At 36.7% G+C, this 21,924-nt stretch overlaps 2 protein-coding genes across 3 annotated transcripts in view; both read left to right on the top strand.

Moving 5' to 3' along the window:
* LOC128018692 (nucleolar protein 4-like) overlaps nucleotides 1-13,670 on the top strand; it is a 50,029-nt gene extending 36,359 nt beyond the window's left edge. The window contains exons 5-12 of one of the 2 annotated variants that reach the window (XM_052604387.1): nucleotides 912-1,065; nucleotides 5,827-6,128; nucleotides 6,253-6,438; nucleotides 6,717-6,905; nucleotides 7,904-8,017; nucleotides 8,145-8,334; nucleotides 8,603-8,840; nucleotides 11,882-13,670. In XM_052604387.1, the coding sequence (XP_052460347.1) occupies nucleotides 912-1,065; nucleotides 5,827-6,128; nucleotides 6,253-6,438; nucleotides 6,717-6,905; nucleotides 7,904-8,017; nucleotides 8,145-8,334; nucleotides 8,603-8,823 (1,356 nt within the window). In that variant the 3' untranslated portion in view covers nucleotides 8,824-8,840; nucleotides 11,882-13,670. Of the gene's footprint in view, nucleotides 1-911; nucleotides 1,066-5,826; nucleotides 6,129-6,252; nucleotides 6,439-6,716; nucleotides 6,906-7,903; nucleotides 8,018-8,144; nucleotides 8,335-8,602 lie in introns of both variants that reach the window. The other variant, XM_052604385.1, reaches the window with a different exon arrangement.
* Nucleotides 13,671-15,312: 1,642 nt separating this feature from the next.
* On the top strand, nucleotides 15,313-21,522 carry LOC128018694 (protein-tyrosine kinase 6-like; the record flags this gene model as incomplete). The annotated part of the gene is made up of 8 exons (XM_052604388.1): nucleotides 15,313-15,740; nucleotides 16,139-16,260; nucleotides 16,746-16,912; nucleotides 18,616-18,784; nucleotides 19,196-19,354; nucleotides 20,060-20,241; nucleotides 20,327-20,480; nucleotides 20,561-21,522. Coding segments are annotated over 8 exons (1,587 nt in total), but the record flags the coding sequence as incomplete, so codon positions are not given.
* Between the last annotated feature and the right edge of the window lie 402 nt (nucleotides 21,523-21,924).

The following is a 21,924-nucleotide window of genomic DNA, read 5'->3' on the forward strand; positions in this document are numbered from 1 at the left end:
TATTATTAGGAGAAAAAACTTCACCTTTAAGAGCTGAATGCTGGAAAAATTTATTTTCCTGCTTTCAAATTTTTCAGTTGGTTAGTCAGAATGCATAACACGGACTGTTAATACGGTGTTGCTGTAACTGCAAAACACTTATAATGAAACATTTTAGTTTCAAAAAAATAGCCAGTACTTCATCATTCTCTTTATATGCATATATTAAGAGTATGTTATGTTAATTCACATTAATAAATATAATATTTTTGTCTCTTTGCATATACATATTAACTATGTTTTGATAGCTTAAGTTTTAGTTAACAGTAACAACACTGGAAAATAATCACTGCTGTGAAATCATAGATTATGTGGATTTTAACATTACATGAACTGTTACACGTACTACATGTAGCTCTACAATTCCCAACCATTGCATGACACCTGAACAAAATAATACATCTCTCATGCTGTTCTCATGCTGTGTGTGCATCTTTTGGGTTTAGGCTCCAACAGGGTTAAAAATAGCTCCCCTCATGGTCGCTCATTATTTAAGAGTCTCCTCCTCCTGTCCCTTTCCACCACACACTTCCCATCCCTCATCCCAGGATGTGGAGTTTCCTCAAGAAAGGACACACTGGGAGGATAAGAGACTGATGTAAAAAAGAAAGCAGTTCGCAAAGTGAGATGTTGCTTGGCAATTTTTAATTTACATCATACATATAGCAGCATGGTTGAACCAACCAGGAAGTGCAAGAAAGAGAATGTTTATTTTGAGACAGGTTTGAGGACTCTGGCTGTGTTGAGATGCTGTGGAGGAGATATTGGAGAATCTAGTGATGTCTATGCAATAGTGGGTTGGGTCAGCTTTATTTTGTGCACAGAATATCCTGAGCCCTCTGACTCCCCCCCCCTTTCACACACACATACAGGATGAGAGTTCGGTAAGCAGTGAGGATTTGGTCATGGCTGAGCCCGCGTGGGTCTCTACTGAGCGTGCTCCAGCCGCAGAGCCTAGCAGCCCCACCGCCCCATACACAGAGAGGATGCCTACACCCCCACAGCCCAGCATTAAAGAGGAAGAAGGTATGATGTCTCTCTCTCACTCACACTGTGTTTATAGCTGTACATTTAATTGAAATAACAGCCACCTGTTTCCGATGTTTGTCAGCATTTATCAGTGAAGACATTGTGCTGGTGAGAGTGTGATAACTGTCTAGTAAAGTTGATGTTCAAGAGGCACTCCAGCCTCTCTCACTCTCTTCCATTATGCTCTGACAGATGCCCATTAAATGGATGTCTGGGGTATGCCTAGCCATGCCAACACAGCCTTATTTTTTCATTTTGTCTTGTATATGAAAATCTTCATAGTGAAGTTCTGTAATTTATGCCATTATCAATTGTCTGGGCTTAGATAGATAGATAGATAGATAGATAGATAGATAGATAGATAGATAGAACATGTAAACCACAAAATGTTTTGCCACAAAGTCATTTGACAGGCAAGTAATTGCACAAAAACTAGAAACAGAGTAAATAAAAATAAATAATAAAGATACGTGACAGTTCGGTACGGATTTGGCACAGTAGGGGGAAAAACAGAACATTGTTTTTTTTTTATAATTAAACAGTGGTTTACTGAAAAATACTCTTTCTTTTAATAAATTCAATTATAACAAACATTTTCTTAGGGAAAAAATCTACCTCAGCTTATGCTCTATACTATTGGGGGTCATTTTACATTAATATAAGGTTACAATTAACAACACAGCCGAAACTTACATTTAATTACTTTTTATTTTTAAATAAACTAATCAACACTCAACTTAAAAAAATGTATGCATACATGTAAATTGCACATTATGCAGTTTTTAAACTAACTTCTAAATTATACAATTTCAGTTTCTTGTTGAAATTTACACAGTGGCTGTCATAACTTGTTTCACAACAGATTTATTTTAACATACATTAAATAATTAAGACACCACTAACAGGTAAACTAAAATATAATAAGTATATTGTCTTATATTTTATGAAATGCTCTTATTTGGAATTCATTTATAGTGAACTAACGACCTGGTAACTGATGACTTGACTAAAGAAAATGAAATGCTACATGACATTTTGTTTACAAGCTGCTTCATTGACGTCTTTCTGCAGTTGATAGAGACAGACAGACAGACAGACAGACAGACAGACAGACAGACAGACAGACAGACAGACAGATAGATAGATAGATAGATAGATAGATAGATAGATAGATAGATAGATAGATAGATAGATAGATAGATAGATAGATAGATAGATAAGCTACAAAAAAAACCAAAGGGTAAACATCATAGAGAAAAGTACATATTCAATTTATCAAACTGTGACAAATTTAAGAATCTATTCTATTCTCAATCTGAATCTTATCTATGTAATATTATATCTTCTTTATCATAAGTGTCATTGTTCATGTAACCAAAATAAGTCTGCAAATTCTGATCTATATCTGTAGATAATATATCGTTTTAAATAACAACAATCTCTAATGCAGAATGTACACAGTAATCTTTGGCCAAGGCTCCCATATTTCCAGATCAGGATAAACAACTGCAAGGCTTCAGGGTGTTTGACCCTGCCCCCTTTTTTAATTGAACACACTTCCTTCTTTTCACCAGCATTCGCTCCCTCTGTCTTGTCTCTAGTTCAGATGAGTGCAGGGGGGCTGGGGTGGTGTATGAATGGGGCAGGAGAGTAGAATATGAGGGCAGGGCATTTATGTTTTTTAAAATGGCTGCTGGGACAGTCAAGGGTCTTATTGGGTGGTAGAGAGGGAGGAATCACTTCTCTTTTGGCTAATCCTGTGTAATCTTGCTCTGAGGGGACTGCAGGAAACAGCTTGGCTACACACACAGACGAGTGCCCGCTTGCTCCATCATAAGGAGAGAGAAAGTGTCTAAAGGGCCGTGCACATGCTCAGTTCACCTTACCCTTGATGGACAGCTGTAGAGGCCCCTCTGGGAATTATCCTAAAGAGGGATAATAGTATTTTAGGAATGGTGGTCAAAGCTGTGATCATTAAGATTACCCTTCTACTTGACATTGTAAGCTTGTCTGGTTAAAGCATGTTCGACTTATCACTGTCTCAGAATCAAAGTAAAAAATACTGTTTGTGACTGCACTTTGTCCATATGTATTAGCTTTGAGTTAATCTACACTATGGGTCAGAAGTTTGGGGTCAGTAAGGTTTTTTTTCTGAAAGAAATAACTACTTTTATTCAGCAAAGATGCATCAAAATACACAGTAGAGACACATAGTAAGTTCAGAACAGCATTTATTTAAAATAAAAATATTGTATATATATATATATATATATATATATATCATATTTTTATTTTAAATAAATGCTGTTCTGAACTTTCTATGCATTAAATTTAGCCTGGTAATACAAAACTCTGCTACTTCGCTTTGCTTCATAGACAGAGTAAACTAAACATTTTGGGGGGGGTGTTAGTAAGATTTTTAAATGTTGTTTCTGAAAGTCTTTCATGCTCAAATTTATATAATGTTAAATATATTCTAAATAGGAGTTTAGTGATGGCAAAGCTGAGTACAGAAGCGAACTGAAATTGAGCGGAAGTACGAAGTCTGATGTAGTCAAATTATCTTGAAAAAATAAATCACAGTTTCCACAAAAATATTAGGTTGCTCAAGCATTGTTACACAGCTGTTGTTATATATATTAATTATTTCTGAAGGATCATGTGACAGTGAAGACAGGAGTAATGATTTTTTTGCCATCACTAAACTCCTATTTAAAAAATATTTAAACATTATATATATATATATATATATATATATATATATATATATATATATATATATATATATATATATATATATATATATATACATATATACATATATACATATATATATACATATATATATATATATATATATATATATATATATATATATAAACGTCAGCAAGAGAGACTTTTTAGAAAGAACATTTTAAAAACACCTGCAAAAAATGTGTTAGTTTACTTATCCATTTTAATAAAACACAAATTTCACAGATTTACACTCATTCATTTATACGGTTCTCTCCATGAAATGGGGAAAAAATAGTGCAGATTAATCCTTTACTACACAAATTTTTCTCCAATCTGATACTTACAGGGTCATCCAGGTTATTTTTTCCCTACTGTTTATCAATACTGTGAGTTCAGACAGATAGAAGCAAAATGATGCATATTTGGATGCAACCTATGATATAAGCCTGTGATATATTTTTACAAACTTCCTGTTTCAATAGGAAATGTAAACAGGTTTAAAAAAGGTCCTATTCAAGCAATGCCATGGGGTCTTTGCTAACAACAATTTATTTTCCCTATTTAATGAGTATTTGACCCATGAAACTACTATTTAGGTGGAGCAAACAGATCCAGACTGTCTGGGACTGGTTTATTAAAGCTTTGATTCCTGCCTTTGTGTGTGTTTCTCACAGATGCAGTTTTGTAGTTTTCCAGAACTGCCTTGTTTACTCAAATCTGCTGTGCAATTTCAATATCTGCACTGTCTGGTGTGGTTGTTATGGATTGTGTTTATGATCCACTGCTTGTGTTTTGCAGAATAATACTGTACTTTAATAATGTACTTTAAATAAATGTACCCGTGCACTAATGGATCCCTCCCTTGACTCACGGCAGACTAGTATGCTGTTTAGAGGATGATGATTTAACCCACATTCCACCATCAGAGAGTTTCTGATGTAATATAGCATTAATTTAGACCCATTTCTTTGTCCATACAGTGTCTGTCTATGTCTCATTAGATAGCTAATAAATAGGCTAAAATACGACTAAATTAAAATGGCTACATTAATAAAAGAAATTTAAAAGGCCATATAGAAATTGTTCCTTTAAGTAAAAATGGAATGCTTCTGCTTTTTACAAAGTCAATTTAAGAATCAAATTGCATAAAATATAATTTTTTTTAGAGAATGGATGTTGAATTAAATATATTTATATTAATTAATGTTAACATTTAAATTTTAAAATATTTTTCTTGTTTAATTTCCTAATTGTGTAAGAGAACTGAAATTATTATTGAAACATTATTTGACATGTTGTTTCTTAAGTAAATTGACCTTGTTTAGGAATGTTTATACTACTATTCAAAAGTTTAGGGTTAGTAAGATTATTTAATAAATTAATACTTCTATTCAGCAAGGATGCAAAGTGACAGTAAAGACTTTATAATGACAAAAAAAAAAAAAAACGTATCAGTTTCCACAAACATATGCAGCACATTATTTATTTTAAAACATAATAGTATTTATGGTTTACATTATTTATGTTTAAATAAATGCAGCCTTGGAGAGCATAAACAACCTATATTTAAAAACATGTACATATTTTTACTAGAAACAAGACTATAAAATTGCATTACATTTTATTTTTTATTATTATAATATTATTATTGTTATATACAGTAGACACTCTAAAGGGTTTCAGCATGTTTTACTGTACATCTGTGCTATAAAAGTGTGGACAAAAAGGGGTTTCTTTCTTTTTCTTCTTTCTCCTTCCCCCTCTAAGCTCTGTTTTTCTGTATACTACTTCTTGTCCAGTCAGACATTCTGGGAGAACCCCACACCCATCTCATTCCCCTCATCCTAGCTGTCTCTCTCTTCACCACTGCCGCCTTCTACTGGTTTGACAGTTGACCCCAATGTTGCTCTACTGTTCACACAATCTCTTTCCTCCAATTGACACACATAGAGCTAGACCACACATCCACACAACTTTATGCCAATGCACTGAAACATTTCTGTCTCTCTTTCTATCTCTCAGATGATTCCTCCTCAGAGAACGGCAGCACAGCTAACGGTCTCCCTGCACTGACTCCGCCTAGTGGTGCTTCCATGGCGACAGGAGGAGTTCCTGCATCTGAGGGGGTGGTTCCATACGGAGAGGTGAACGGTAATGGTGCTGCAGCGCCACTGGACTTCAGCACAAATTTATCGCCCTCTTCTTCACAGGAGGGACAGCAGCCTGTCAACCTAAGCGACAGACTGTTGCCCGGGGGGATGCTCGGATCCTACACAACTGACCTCAAGAGAAAATTCCCTGTCAAAACTGAGTACGGTAACAAGGTATGAGATAAAACAATTTCCCATCATTCTAAGAATTTGTATATATTAAAATGTAAAGTAACAGTGTGCATAATGCTGTTCAGATAGAATCAGATGAGGTTTTGACGTACTGTATGTTGTACAGTCCCCTCAGTACAGCTCAGGAAGCTATGACTCTGTGAAGACAGAACTGAGCATGTGTGGGGAGGACGTGACCCCCGGTCGCTCTCAGGTCATAGATGATGACGACGATGATCACGATGACCATGATGACAGCGACAAGATAAATGACGCTGAGGGCCTGGACCCTGAACGACTTAAAGCTTTTAACGTGAGACTGACTCCTTTAACCACTTTATCTCTCATATTTCATATGGTGTATATTCGATTTTGTATTTTCTAGCTGTCAAGCTTCAATGACCTACATCGCTTATGTTTGTTTACATCTTCCTGACACTTTTTGTTTTCACTGAATATGTTTTATTGAAACATCAGATAAAATTAAAGTGATAACAAATACAGTCTTCCTTTTCTGATTCATTGGTATGTCATTCTTCATCCTTTCCTGGTTCCTTTTTGGACTGCTCTAATGTTTCCTTCTGTTTTCAGATGTTTGTGCGGTTGTTTGTGGATGAGAACTTAGACCGGATGGTTCCAATCTCAAAGCAGCCCAAAGAGAAAATCCAGGCCATCATTGAGTCCTGCAGCCGCCAGTTTCCAGAGTTCCAAGAACGTGCTCGCAAACGGATCCGAACCTACCTCAAATCCTGTCGCCGCATGAAGAAGGGTGGCTTTGAGGTAGGGGAAACATGGGCATTTGCACACTGACAAACAAACATGCACATCTGCCATAATTATCTTTGCTATGACCATAACAAAGACATTCCGAATTGTTTAACATGAAATTAAGGCTTGAACATTTGTGCCACACACCATTTGATAGTATACTACTGCCCTCTAGTGGCTGATGAGGTCACAGGTAGTCATTTTTAACCTTGGTACTTGAGGACCACATCACTGAACATTTGTATTAGCCAAATATGATTCAACTCATGACCTGAACTAATAGTACTACATATAAGAAACATAAAAAGAGGTGGACTCTCAGAAAAAAGGCACAAAACTGTCAGTGGGGAGGAACCCTTTCAAAAGACTTTTGGTATTAATTGGCAATTTTACAATATTAATACGTACCTTTATGCTACTAATTTGTACCATCTAGGGGTAAATAAGGTACAAAATGTATCTATAGTCTTTGTACTTAAGGGTGTTGCACCTGTAACAGTACTGTTCCTTTTGTCTGAGTGTGTAGTGCTTTCATGATAAAAAAATTATTGAGAATCACTACTCTTAAAGAACAGATTTCATTTTGCCAATTTATATCTTATTTTCTGCATCTCAGTGGAATTAAGTGTAGTCAAACAGGCATTTCTTAAAACTATGCTGCTAGTGGAGCCAAAGACTTTGTACCAATAAATTGGATGTTTTTTAAACTTTTTTAAGCTTTTCAGAATATGTTTTTAATATTCATAAACCAGGAGCATGAATGGTTATATTGTTATTTCCCTCTTTAAAATTGTATCTTGTTAATGCTTTAATAAAATATTCATTTGAATGTGTCCAGTTCCAGAGAAAGGCTATAATAATATAGATTTTTTCATTTATATATATATATCACACCTACAGCAATTGGTAACAGTTTAAATAATAATATAGGTTATAAATAGCACAATCAAGATTAGGACATCCATAAGGTGATGACATTTACCTTTTTCTGCTCTTTCTGATGGTGTCAGACACGGCCCACACCCCCTCACCTCACCTCCGCCATGGCTGAGAACATCCTTGCAGCAGCATGTGAGAGTGAAACACGTAATGCTGCTAAGAGGATGCGCCTTGACATCTGTCAGGTGAGTACATGAGCTATCTCTAGATCTTTAATCAGATCAAATTCAGTTTTTAAATTACTTGTGCAGATATCTGTGTCTTTCTTTGCCTTATCATATCCCTTCGTCCTTCCATTTGGTCCATATACAGGATGAGCCAGCTGCAGTAGACAAGCCTAACTCCAGAGACCCGGCTGCTCTGGCTCACTCAGGCTTCACACTGGCCGCCTCGGCCTACTCCCAGGACCAACTCTACACCAATGGTGGACTTAATTACAATTTCCGTGGATACGGGACCATTGGCAACAGCCTCCAAAACAGTGGTACATCACAAACCAATGGTGAGTGAAAATCAGAAATTCAAGATCATTTTTTACTACTTGTTCACAACAATGTTTACTAAAATTAGAAATAATTCATTTCTATTTCATTTGTTTATATTTATATTAAAAGCTCAATTAACAAGTACATTTTTAATTAGAAAAATGTGTCAAGAATCATTACATTTCACTGATATTGCTATTGAAACTGGTACTGTAGTCTTTTCTATAGATCTACTAGATGTTTATTTTATGTAAATGTCTCTTTCTTTTCCTTTTTTTTTTTTAGGTCCCACTGATCTCAGTATGAAATCTTTGGCATCCAACAGCACTTCCTCCTCCAGTTCAAACAGTCATGGTCAGGGTGGAGGAGGCGGAGGGGCATCTGCCCAGCTCAGCCCGCCCGAGGTCACGGCGGTTCGGCAACTGATTGCAGGCTATCGTGAGTCTGCGGCCTTCCTGCTCCGCTCTGCTGACGAGCTCGAGAACCTCATTCTGCAGCAGAACTGAGAACTGCACACAGGCTGGTGCTGCCCGTCTTTCTCTCATTAACACACCTACACAAAATTACACACTATGAAAGGAAAGATACATGTAGCTATGTGCACTTATGTACATATACACCTAAAGCCCATAGGCGGAGTTTGACTTCACTTGGGGGGAGTGAAAAGGGATGATCAGCAGAAGCTCTATCTGAAGCGCATGTACAGGGTACAAAATTGAGAGCATTTACCAGCCGTAATGATCTCAGGTCCACCGGCCATTAACCTGTATTTTGCATAATTATTATTTTTTTTAATACAACTTTAGTTATTATTATTATTATTATTATTATTATATTTTCAGGAAACAGCACAGGTCATTGTTTCACTAACTGCACCATACATTGGCCAATTTCTATATAAAATACTACCTCTCATAAAAAAATAAAAAATTAAAAACTTGGTTTTTATTTCAATATTTATTACAGTTTATTAATGTAATAAAATGTTACAAATAAAAACCATGTATTATGTTGCCATTCCAAATAAAGTTACCAGCCAAATTTTCCTTGGCAAATAGATTTTTTCTTTTGGCTTATACTATGTAAAGCGCTTTACACAGACTTGTTAATGCACATAGAGGGAATAAACGTACTTAAACAGAAACTGCAGTCACTAGAAACAATATTTAAGGCACTTGACTTGACTTGTTAATTCTAATGCATAGCAAAGAGATTAGAACAATAGCCAAATTGATGACACAGGCCTACAAAAAGTGTTCACTCATTTAGCCCACAACATCATTAATAAAAAGATAATATATTTATTAATATAATTTATTGAATAATTTAAAAGAACTTATTCATATATTTATTAATATCATTTTATTTGTAGATTTGTAGATTTACACAAGCAGAGATAAAACCATTTCAGCTCCAGACACTCGAATCCCCCTACACCCCTCAAGCTCTGCCTATGTTCTTTCTAAAAACCTACCTATCACACATTGCTCACGACAGCTTTATGTCCATGATAGTGTCTTTATCAAATTTCCTCACCTTAGAGTCCAGCAATGCCTTCTCCTTTTTGGAGGGCTGAGATGACTTGTTAATTGTTGTTTTGTGATAAGATGATCAGAGAACACAAAGCAAGAGGTATCTGTTGCAAAGAGCACAATCACACAGTGAAAGATATCAATCCACCAGAGAGATTCCAGACCTTTGAGACAAAAAAAAAAAAAAAGATATAGCTGTAAATTTAGGAGAGACGACCAAAACAAGTTTACGCTATGGCACAAAATATTAGTATCAGAATAGATTCCTGTATGTCAATGCCATCTTGTTAATTTGAAAAGCTCCTCAGATGTTTAAGTTGTTCAGTTACCATAGACATATCCATGCAGCAGCAGATTTAGCCATTTTAGATATAGAACAGATCCAAGAGAAATAGGGGTTTTGTAAGATCTCTCTTCTTCTGTTCAATGCTAATGAGGTTTGGGGAGAAGGTGCAATGTAGATGATAATCGTTATAGTGTGTCAGTGTCCGAAAATGTATAATTTTCAATCATAAACACATTACCAGATGTCTTTTGTACATATATATATATATATATTTTCCTCATTCATAGATAAGATTTTTCATCCTAGCTTACACATGCACAAATAAAAAGAAACCCTAATTAGTGAGCGCAAAAAAAGAAGATGCTAAAATTCTATTGGCTGGGGATGTTTGACATTATGCAAATGAAGCTGTGCTGAATGGAATGTTTCGAACTCCTCTCCTACATGCTCAATTGTGTTGGCAAACCTCCATCCTCAGTACATCAATGCATTGTAGGAAAATGTCTCGCAGGAACATAAGTGACATCAACCTTCCAGAAGGGAGGGCCAAAAATGAACTTGTTAAAAAAAAAGGGGTGGGGGGGCATGGACATTTCCAATGCTGCATTATATCGCAACACATTTTTATTAAGTTGTGAATGCTGCTCTTTTTTTCTAACCTCATGACTGAGACACTTTCATCTTCACGGGGACCAATCAAAACAGAGGGACTTAACATCCTGTTGGCACACATACTGTATGTGCATAGTAAGTTTGAGAGAAAGGACCTAATGTTAGTGGAAGAGAAATAATGGTGACATTATTCCTTTCCAGTCAGCAACACCCAAGAGCTTGAGAGGCACTGACTGGTGGACTAAGGTAGCACTATCCACAGGAACTAAGTGTAGAACATTACTGACGTATTGCCCCTCAAACACCAGCCTCGCTCTTCCTACTGTTTGCATTTTCTCATGTTCACAAATGCCATCATTAAAAAAAAAACTGTATTAAAAAAAGCAAAAGACAATCCTGAACAATTGAGACTTGATCCCTTGGAAAATGGCATAGTGTTGTGTGAGATCTCACGCTGACTCTCTAGCCTTCAGTGGAGTGGTGACAATACAGAGCCTTCAAGTCTTGTAGCCATAGCTTGAACTGTGTCCTCACTCTGCAACATGATTATGTCTGATTACATTTCCCTCTGTTTAGCTGCAAACATTCTTTTTTTAATTATCTGGATTTATTTATTTCTCTCTGTCCATTCCATTTGTGCTTTATTTGTTGTTTTGTATTACTTTTTATGTAACAACTCTTTAAAGACACTGACGGTCTGAAGGGGAATCATTTGTGCCAGTCTCAACATTCCAAATGTAAAACATGCATCTTCGATTGGTCTCCAAATGACTGACATCCAAATGATGCAACTTGTAAAGAAAAAATCAAACTTAAGTTGTCTGCAACAGCTTAGTTTTGATACGTGGCTCAAAGCCAGCTTATTACCTCTTACTTATTGCATTGAAATAGATTCAGTGATGAACAGATAAAATGACATGTGCAGGATCATTAGTTAATTTATATTCAGTAACACTTTATAAATTATTCAATTGGTTAACATGGTAGCACTTTACCATCTGTGGAGGAAAAACGTTTATGGGATGAAGCCTTAAAACCGCCTAAATTATGAAATGCAGCTGACCATTCTCAAGCCATAATGTTCTATCTTTATTTGCTTTGCATTATAATTATTTGTTCTCTTACACCATGCAGGAAAATGTGAGCTCATCCAACATTGGACTTTGAGCTGAGAAAAGAAAACTATATCTTGGATTTTTCTCATTATATGGTGATTGCAAGAAAACAAGCATTTGAATTTATCTACTTCATAGTGTTGGTGTCTTGAGAGTCCAAAAGTTGTACTACTGTAGGCCATTGATATTTGTTTACTGTATGTTTTTGTACTTTTTTGTTCCTAAATGACATTAGAAGTGTTAGAGTTTCAGGAAGCTGTCTGGACATTTCAGGTTGGTGAACACAAGACGTGAAAAGGCAAGAAAAAACATTTTTAACACCTTTTTTTTTTAACCGTGCAGCTAAACTCTGCAGTCAAATGTCGTAACAACCATTGCCTGTGATATATTTTAATTTTGTGGTGCTTTGTAATATTATTATGATTATGGTATTTTATTTGTTTTTACTCCTGTACTTACTAGAAACTGTAAGCTGATGCTCAGTTTCTCTTTGTATACCAATGTGAAGCTTTGTATAATTTCTTTCTGGTTTTTTGACTCAGTGGAAATGTGTGATGTTTACATGTACAGAATTGAAGATTTTTTTGTTGTTGTTGGTTTTGTTTGTCCTATTAAAGCCCTGCCTATATTGTCCTGTTGTGACCCCATAATGTGCTTTTTACTTTAAATCAAATCTGAACGGAGGACAACATGGACATGCTGAACTTAAACCACAGTAAAGGCCTTTGCACACTTCTGTGCATCAATCTCTGTATCTTTATTTTCTCAGAAGTTGTTACTTTAATCCATGCAAATGTTTTTTAAAGACAATTAAGAATATAGTGTGAATTGTTATTAGCTATGCTTTTGTTTTTCCTTTATCAGACTTTAGTTTCACATCCAGTGAAAAAATGTTATCTGTGTAAGGGCCTTTAGACATGTGGTTGTCACTACTGATGGTAGATGCCGAGGATCAGAGAGAGGAGGGACTTATCATCAACTCAAAGGGCACCACTAATTTTCTTCTCCACAAATGTGGGAGTAAAATGCCCCTTTACAGTAGTTCCCTTAGTTATGCCTGTTCTAAAGAAAAAGCAAAAGATAAAACTTGATTTCATATCATTTTTATTACTGGGAATATAGAATGGGGCATTGTGTTTGGGACAGGGCAGATCCACCCCACTCATAAACAAACTGACCTGTGCTCTTTTACCTCTGTCAGAAGCCTCTCAGCTAGTGAGGAAGCCATTCCCTTTACACTGTTCTTATGTATGGGACACATGCAAACCTCAGGAACCCTTTGGATCTGTTACTTTTTTTTAAACAGGTCTGTACGTCTTGGTTGATGAGTCCTCCCTCTCTTCAATATCAACCCAGTTATATTGGATTTGCTTGTAAGTGTTTTGTTTGTTTATATGTATATATATGTATATATATATATATATATATATATATATATATATATATATATATATATATATATATAGTGATTTTAAAGTGAATCCAGTACATGTGGCTGAATATTGGAATTCTTTAGAAAAGTGTTGATAAACATAAATATATATATGTATGATAAAGTGCACCTAAAAGATGGAGAATATGGCAGGTAAAATTAATTTCTGTTGGTTTAATGTATAAAAAAAGAAAAGAAAGAAAAAGCACAGGTGGGTGATTTTCCTGCCTTATACATATCACTTTGCTGAGAGACTCATTCTCAAAAAGGCGTTTTAAATTTTTCGGTGTGGTGTCATCGCTGTGGTCAGAGAGAGCACCTGCAACCCGGGTTGCTCTTTCCTCCAGAGCTGTCTGAATAAAATCTGTGGACTGGAGTCACATTGCATGTCTGCCTTTCTTTCAGTGGCCATTATCACTATTTTCTTGTCCTAGTGGCATAAAGTGCGGGTGTTTTTGTAGCTTACTCTGATGTTTTCTCTGAACATTAAGCACTGTAGAAATTAAGATACTTGAAGCACTATTTGGAGTTCCTCAGCTCACAGTGGTCTAACCGTTTGGAGGATCGTTTGTGCCTAAAACCTTTTACTTTTATGATGGCATTCTTGCAAGAACTGTGGACAGTCCTTGAAACTTTCACGGGTTTGAAAACTGCCCTTTTTGCATAGAAATTCTCCAAAGTGTTAGGTAGTGTTGCAAATCTAAATAACTCCATATGGTGGCTCAAGTATATACATATATATATATATATATATTTTTTTTTTTTTTTTGCCAAGTGTTAAAATCTGCTGCATTTAATATGATGCTATGAACCCCATCATTTAAGACTTATCAAAAGAGTCCTCTCTTAAAGTTTAAAAAATACAAACAAGACGAATAAGTGATGCTGTCATCTCAAAGGTAAATTGGGACATTTTTCCCCAGTCATCTCAATGACAAAATGTGTCCCAATTGACCCAAATTCGAGTTTCACCAGTAGCCCCTCACTGCAGAATAAAACTCGTGTATCAAATCTCACTGTGCTCAACCTGTGTGTGCTCCTCCCAGCTCTTTCACTCCAGTTTAGTTACCGGTATTACGAGATTGTCGGTTTCAATGGGCGGTGCACACGTAAATATTCATGAGTTTCCCGGACGTGCGCGTGAAACAATTTCGGTTCACGCTCCTTGTATCTCAGCAGATTAAACGATTAATACTTCAAAAAATTTAAATATATTTTCAGTATTGCACAAACTTAAACCTAAACTACAATTGTTCTTAATTTCGTAACAGTTTATAATGTTTTTATTTGCAGGTTTTGTGCAGCCGTCACTGACTGAATGATTGCAATCATTCTTTGTGTAATGTTGGAATAAAGCACAGCAAACTATTATTTCAGTTCGTTGTGCTGTAGCTTATTAGTTGTTATCATTTGAGTGCACCAACTGAAATAAACTTTATCTATGGACTATTATTTATTTCATCTATCCTGGTGTGCTTGTTCTTAAACTTTTAGGAATATTTGCAAAATGAACAGGGATCAAACCACACACAAACATGAAAGTGTTCCTTTACTAGACCTACATGTATACAATTTCGGTTTAAACAAAATAGTTTGGACAGGTGTAAAAAGTAGCTACGTTTCAGTAGACTGTAAATGAGAAAACAAATACTTTACAGCATGTTATGGAATGGAATAAACGACTAATTTGAGATTAACAAAATAATTGTATTTTACAAATGTTCATAAGGGTGCTTATTCTTGTTTTCATAATTTGATTATTTAAGATGATTATAAGCAGATGAGGTCGGAATATGAACGCAGTAATAGTTCACAAAAATGTGCACTGCAAACTAATAAAAACATTAGGCCTATAAGCTGATATGAAATGTTTAGCCTTACGTTTCAGCAACGCTGAAAATATATTTACCTTTTTTTAAATATTCCATCAGATATGTTGAGACTCAAGGTGCGTGAACTAAAATGATCAGTGCGGGATAGGCCTACTCATGAATATTCATGTATGCCCCGCCCATTGAAACCGAAAATCTCGTAACACAGGTGGAGGATTCAGCCTTTACGTCTCATCAGTCCAGAATTCAAATGAAATGTCCAAGTACGGCTGCTGCTCGTGCCCCTGTTTGGGGGCCCTGTATGAGAGACGTTTCAAGTCGTCTAAGACTGAATTAGAAAAAACTGCGAATACCGGTAAACTTCCACAAAATGTCTCAAATCCGGCTCCTTCATCCGCGTCTGAGCCCGCCGGTGAGATCTACACGGCGCTGTGGCCCTTTCAGGCTCGCGCGGACGAGGAATTGACCTTCCAGGAGGGAGACCAGTTCCGAATCTGCGAGCGTCAGGGTGACTGGTGGACTGCTGTTAAACTGGATAGAAACGGAATGGAGACAGCCAAGGGCTTCGTTCCTCAAAATTACCTAGCGAGAAGGGAAACGGTGAAAGAACAACCGTAAGTAGGCTAGAGGTTTTTTTTTTTTCACTATTTCACTAGGCTATTTAATTTTCCAGTTCCCCTCACAATGGTGATGGAAAGCTCAGACATTCTGGATTTTTTAAAAAATCTGATAAATGTATAAAAAACTAATAATAATAATAATAATAATAAACACAATCTTTCTCAGTACACAGAACACAATTATGAACACCTTTATGACTAAAACAATATTAGTTCTGAGTACAGAGTGCAAATACGTTTCAATAAGTGTCAAGTTATTGTCCTTTATTTTATATATGCATATGGCTGTGTCCAAGTTTAGGCAAATAGCTACAGTCCTGTCACAACTCTGCTGCACATTAATGTAGTTTGAGATGCGTGTACAACACCTGAACCACTGTGCTCTTCTTTAGTTGGTATTTTGGGACACTGAACCGCTTTGAGACCCAGAATTTGCTCTTGGCTCCAGGAAATGGAGTGGGTGCTTTCCTGTTGCGACAGAGTGAAAAAGATGACATAGGGTGTGTATTATCAGGTAGGTCAAAGTAATTGTGTTTATTGAAATATTTTTAAACTCAAACTGCAATGTACATCCAGTTCAGCCTATGCTATTGGTCTATACCAGTAACACGGCATAGTGTCATTGGTATAATATAGTAGATTCATTTTTACACTGCAAAGTCAATCAGCACATAATTAGACCTGCTTACACGTTCTTCTCCTCTATTCAGTTTATTCACTGTTTTCCAACTCTGTTTCTGGAGGCACACCAACAGTACACAAGCATGTCTCCATTATCTGACCCATCTATTTGAGATATTGGAGTTTCTGCTACTGATGAGTTGATTCAAGTGTGTTTGATTAGGAAAAAAATAAAAATTGTGTAGCATGGTGGTGTGCGTCCAGGAACAGGGTTGGGAACCACTGGGTTAATTCATGATAGATGCAGATTATCAAATAATCTCTTATCATTGCTCTTCTACTATTTGCAACCTTTCTCTGTGTGTGTCATTCTGTCAGTGGTGATCAGTGACAGGGAAGTGAAGCATATTAAAGTCCATCAGAATCAGGATGGAAGCTTCTATTTGGAACAGAGTCAAATGTTTCAGAGCCTGGAGAAGCTGGTACAGCACTACAAGAGGAACATCCTGAGCTGTGGTATCTGTCTCACACGGCCCTGTGCACAGGTGAGTGAAAGAAACGGGAGAGAAAAGTAAAATTCAGAAAGTCATTGTGAGTAAAACCTAACATGATTTAAATCATGTCATTTCAAAACTGACTGACTTCCGTGGAACACAAAAGGTGAATTTTTCAAGAATATCCTGGCCACTCTTGAATATGACCTGTGCACCGTATTGCAAGTGTCTAAAGTCAAACAATATAGTATAACTTAAATTTTCTTTTGAGTGAGGACATTTAGGTTATTCATTGAAAGTCTTGACATCCACAGCCATCCTGTCTTCAGCCGCTTTTCCACCGAAATTACCTGGAACAATTCATCCCAGGAAGTTTACATTTTCCAAAGACCTGTTTCTGTCTGCTGTTTCACGGCCTAAAGTACCGTGAAGATTAGGCAAATAGTCTGGAGATGTAGGACTGCGCGTGACTGCTTCTCCCAGTCCAGGACGGGGAGCCAATGTCGAACAACGATAACATCATACAAAGCCACGGACAATCTTTTTTTTTTTTTTGGTCAACGACCCCAGTTCCTGCCAGATTTCATCCTTGGCAATGCACAAGCACCGCACAGCAACACATTCAGAAATATTTTGTAACAGGTTAAATGTTGATTATTAGTAACTCAAACCCCTTTATCTAAACCTCTCTTCTTAACCACGGCCGTGCAATCTGCCATGTTTGTAGTTTTTTAACGGTTTTTATTTGTGTTTGTAGTTCTGAACCAAATCAATCGTTAAAGCTCAATGGATTGTGGGTAATATTAGCCACCAGAGTGTGCAGGGTTCCACACTTCAAAAATCTACCTGAAATAGTAGACCATCCAGGGACTTCTGGAATACTCCTTCCAACATAGTATGCTTTGGGACACACTTATTTTAATCTCACATACTATTTAGGATGGATAATACGAGCATTGGGGAGCAGGGTGTTACCTCGTGAACAGGGACTTTCTGAGGGGCAACTATTTACCTGGAACTTTATTTAGATCCTGGTTCCTGTGGTGGAAAGACAGATTACCGACAAAAATCCCTACTAGCTCCACTATGGTGAAAACAGGCTTTCTGGCATGTTAATGAGAGAAGCGGTTCTGTTTAATGCATAAACAATTCCCTCTTTTGAGTCTGATCTTTTCAATAAATCACTCAATTCGCAAAACTGGTTTAAATAATGCTTTAGCATTCATTTTGAAGCTTCAGTGCTCCTATTTCCTAATTTGGAATGACATGAGGTTGTGTAAAATCAGTTTTGGGTGAACGTTTTCTTTAAGTAAATAGTGGGGGTGTCTGGTTTGTACTTTTCATTGTGATGTTAAATGCGTGCTATTTAAGAGTAACCAAGATTATACGAGACTTGCCACAAGAAAACGTGTGACATGAGGACTGTCTGAAGAAAGTCAGTTAACATACTAATATGAGGCTAATTGTCCACTGAAATAGAAGAGTCAGTTTATATAAAATTAAATCACACGTTGCTATTGTCTTGTTTATCTCTTCCTTGTCTATAATCTCTAGTTTGTATTTCAGTGTAATAATGTAGCAAGTGTTTAGCAGTGTTTATTACAAGCTATGGATGGGGTGGGTGTCTTAATCAAGTTAATAATAGATTACCACAAACTTAATGTACAATATTTATATGTAAAAACCCGCATTTGTTTGTATTACTGCATAATTCCCCAATAAGAGGTTCTCTCTGCTCTGTCTTATGCTAACAGCCAGAACCAAAACCACAGGATCTTTCCCACCAAACCGTAGATGACTGGGAGTTACCCAAGGAAGAGTTCACTCTGGAAGAGGAGCTCGGTAAAGGATATTTTGCTGATGTTTACCGTGGAAAATGGAAAGGAATGGTCAATGTGGCCATCAAGATCCTCAAAAACAACGGTATGGTTGTTTCATGTAAATAGCAAAGAAACATCTCAAGGCTAAATGACGGAACGAGTCTTTTAAGTGGAATGGACAACTTCCTCATTGCCCACTTTTTTTCTGTTCCTGATACGGTGTGAATGTGAGAAATGTTGTGTTTCTTGTTCTGTGACTGTGAGAGCTGAAGGAATGAGATCTCAGGCTACTGCACTCATAACCTAAAGCTAATAGAGCACATAGCAGACTGAGAACTCTTGAGGAACAGTTCTAAAACACTGTTAAGGCGTCTGTGTGTCAGACTACCCTTGAAAAATTCCCTTAATAGAGTAAATTCCATATTTTGACAGATGTATTAAATAAATACCACACTGTTCCAACACTCTGATGCTTATCTGATGTTCTCTACTGTGTTTCCTACTCCTCCTCTAGAGTCTCTCAATCAGAGGGAGTTCCTGATGGAGACACAAATATTGAAAAAGCTCAGACACAGACATCTTATCACACTCTTTGCCGTATGCACAAGCTCTACCCCCTACTACATCATCACCGAACTTATGGAAAATGGCAACCTGCTCAATTTCCTCCGAGGTTAGTCAAGTCAACAAAGAAAACCTCTTTTTTTTATCTGATGTCAAACCAGTTCATATGGAAGTTTTTTGACATCTTTAAATGTTTACCGTAACCTGTCAGTAATGTTGATTATATGTGACCTAGTCCATGTTTTGACCACAAACACATTTTGAGTTTTATGAACTGAATGAAAAAGTGGAATCTAAAGGCCCGGTCAGTCACACCAAGAACAATAACCATAACGATAACCATAATGATAACTATATTAGCATCCAAACCAATGCATGAAATCTTGTTTATTGTAAGTACGCACTGTTGTTATGTCACCATCTTTTTTTTATTGTTCATCGATCTGAACGTGATTGCAATTATATCATTCTAGCAGTGAGGTGGACTTCCCTTTTCTCACAGAATTAAAACACTTGTTAAAACATTATAGTTGTATAGTTATAACTTTGGTGCTAACAGCCCTCAAGTTTTATTTTCTAATCATATCATTGTTTTCACTCAACTGTTGTTGAGATATAATCATATAAATCTCAGATGTCATAAACGTTTGTTTTTGAGGTAAAGGCCTCAAACAATCTTCAGAATTGAGATTTATTCAAACATACATTAAAAGACCTCAATAATAAGTTATAGCCTTAGAAAGAGTCTTATTTTTTGTGGAAAACCAAAGTCTTAAAGCAGACAGCCATGATTCCTTCAGTTCTCCCTTCACAGGTGAGGAGGGGCAGAAACTGGAACCGCAGGAACTGATAGAAATGGCAAATCAAGTGGCTGACGGGATGGCATTCCTTGAGGAGCAGAACAGCATCCACAGAGACCTGGCAGCCCGCAATGTTCTAGTGGGACCCAACTACATCTGTAAACTGGCTGACTTTGGCCTAGCTCGTATCGTCAAGGTGAGGATTACCTTCGGTTAATCAAAAACAGGATATTCATTCTTTTAAACTAGCTTTTAAAACTCGTGGGGTACTTGTTTCACAGGAGCCAATTTACTCATCTGAGGATAAAAAAATACCATATAAGTGGTGTGCTCCTGAAGCCATCAGCCATGGAAGGTTCTCCAACAAATCTGATGTTTGGTCATTTGGAGTCCTCCTGTATGAAATGTTCACTTATGGCGGAGTCCCATATCCAGGTATGTACACCACTTATGTATATTTTCCATGCAGTTCTAATAAGGTTCAAGTAAATACATTTTTGTGTCTATTTTGGCAGCTTTCTCAAATCAAGAGGTGTACAACATGATCACCTCGGGGTATAGATTGCCTTCACCCCCTAAGTGCCCATCACACATCTATGACATAATGCTGAAGTGTTGGAGAGACTCGGCTGACGAAAGACCAGATTTCAATGAACTTAAAATGATCCTGGAGAACTCTGGTACTGGATACATGGAGTGGAGCAGTGGAGCGCTGCAGTGACCCCTCAGATCCAGCAGAAGGCATCAGTTAACAGTGCCATGGAGAGACAAATGAGTGGAAGTGTCCCAGCAACATGCATCTAAACACCTTTCCACTCATTTCACCCCTTTTTACAGTATTCACATGTACTTATTTTCTAATTTAATGAAGAATTATTCACATTTAATGCAATCAAGCTTTTCCTCTTGGATCATACTAGTTGATACTGAAGATTATCTTCCTACTACCTTTTTTCCCTTCCTGATTTGGAGACCGATATGTTTCTGAATGGATCACTTGGACTTATACATAAAACCAGTTTTATGTTCATTATTAACAAGTTTACATACTACAAAATAACTTCCCCTCACCAGATCTGCACTTTGTATTTTAAATTAATGTTATATAATTGAAGAACCCTAACTTGAAACATTTGAAGGGTTTATTTTAGTAGTGTTTTTATAGAACAGTGAAATCAAGGATTTCTCATGATATGACCCATTTAAATCATGCTGCTGCTAATAAGCCTTTAAATGTGTGTCTGAAAGAGAGAGAGAGAGTACACAACATCCGGAACAGAACAAGTCTGGCCAGTTCCTGTGCACTCGGGTCATTTCACAATCTCTGAAAACTTTCCACTGCAGTTTTCAGTTGGTACAGTGCTGTCAGTTCACGAGTAGAAGATGACTGATCCTCCAAATGCTTTAAAAATGTAGAAATATACTACACTGGATACCAGACAGAATGTGCATTTCATAAAAGAAAAGAAGTAATTAATTTTTTGATTGAGTAACATTCATTGGTTAGATAGGAGTATGGACTATTAATACTGTATACACACACACACACACACACACACGTACACGTACTGCAGATGTAACACGTCTTGCTGGATATTGCTACTGCTCGGTAACATGAGTGTTGCCACAACGTGTTCATGTTGTGGGTGCGTGGTAAGCAGAAATAGAATCGAGGACACTCTGGACTTGCCTGGCCAGACTAAAGGGAAGAATGACAGGATATTCAGGAAGGTGACATATGCATGATGACTTGCATCTGCAATCAGACACCCAATAATTCAGACTTCAATGGTAGGGCTACAAACGAGAAACGAAAAATGTATTAAAAGACTTTTATAGCATAACCCTTGTATACTTTCACGTGGTCTCTTTTCTTTTA

The sequence above is a fragment of the Carassius gibelio genome, chromosome A8 (genome assembly GCF_023724105.1).
Source record: "Carassius gibelio isolate Cgi1373 ecotype wild population from Czech Republic chromosome A8, carGib1.2-hapl.c, whole genome shotgun sequence".
In the NCBI taxonomy this organism is placed as follows: Eukaryota; Metazoa; Chordata; class Actinopteri; order Cypriniformes; family Cyprinidae; genus Carassius; species Carassius gibelio.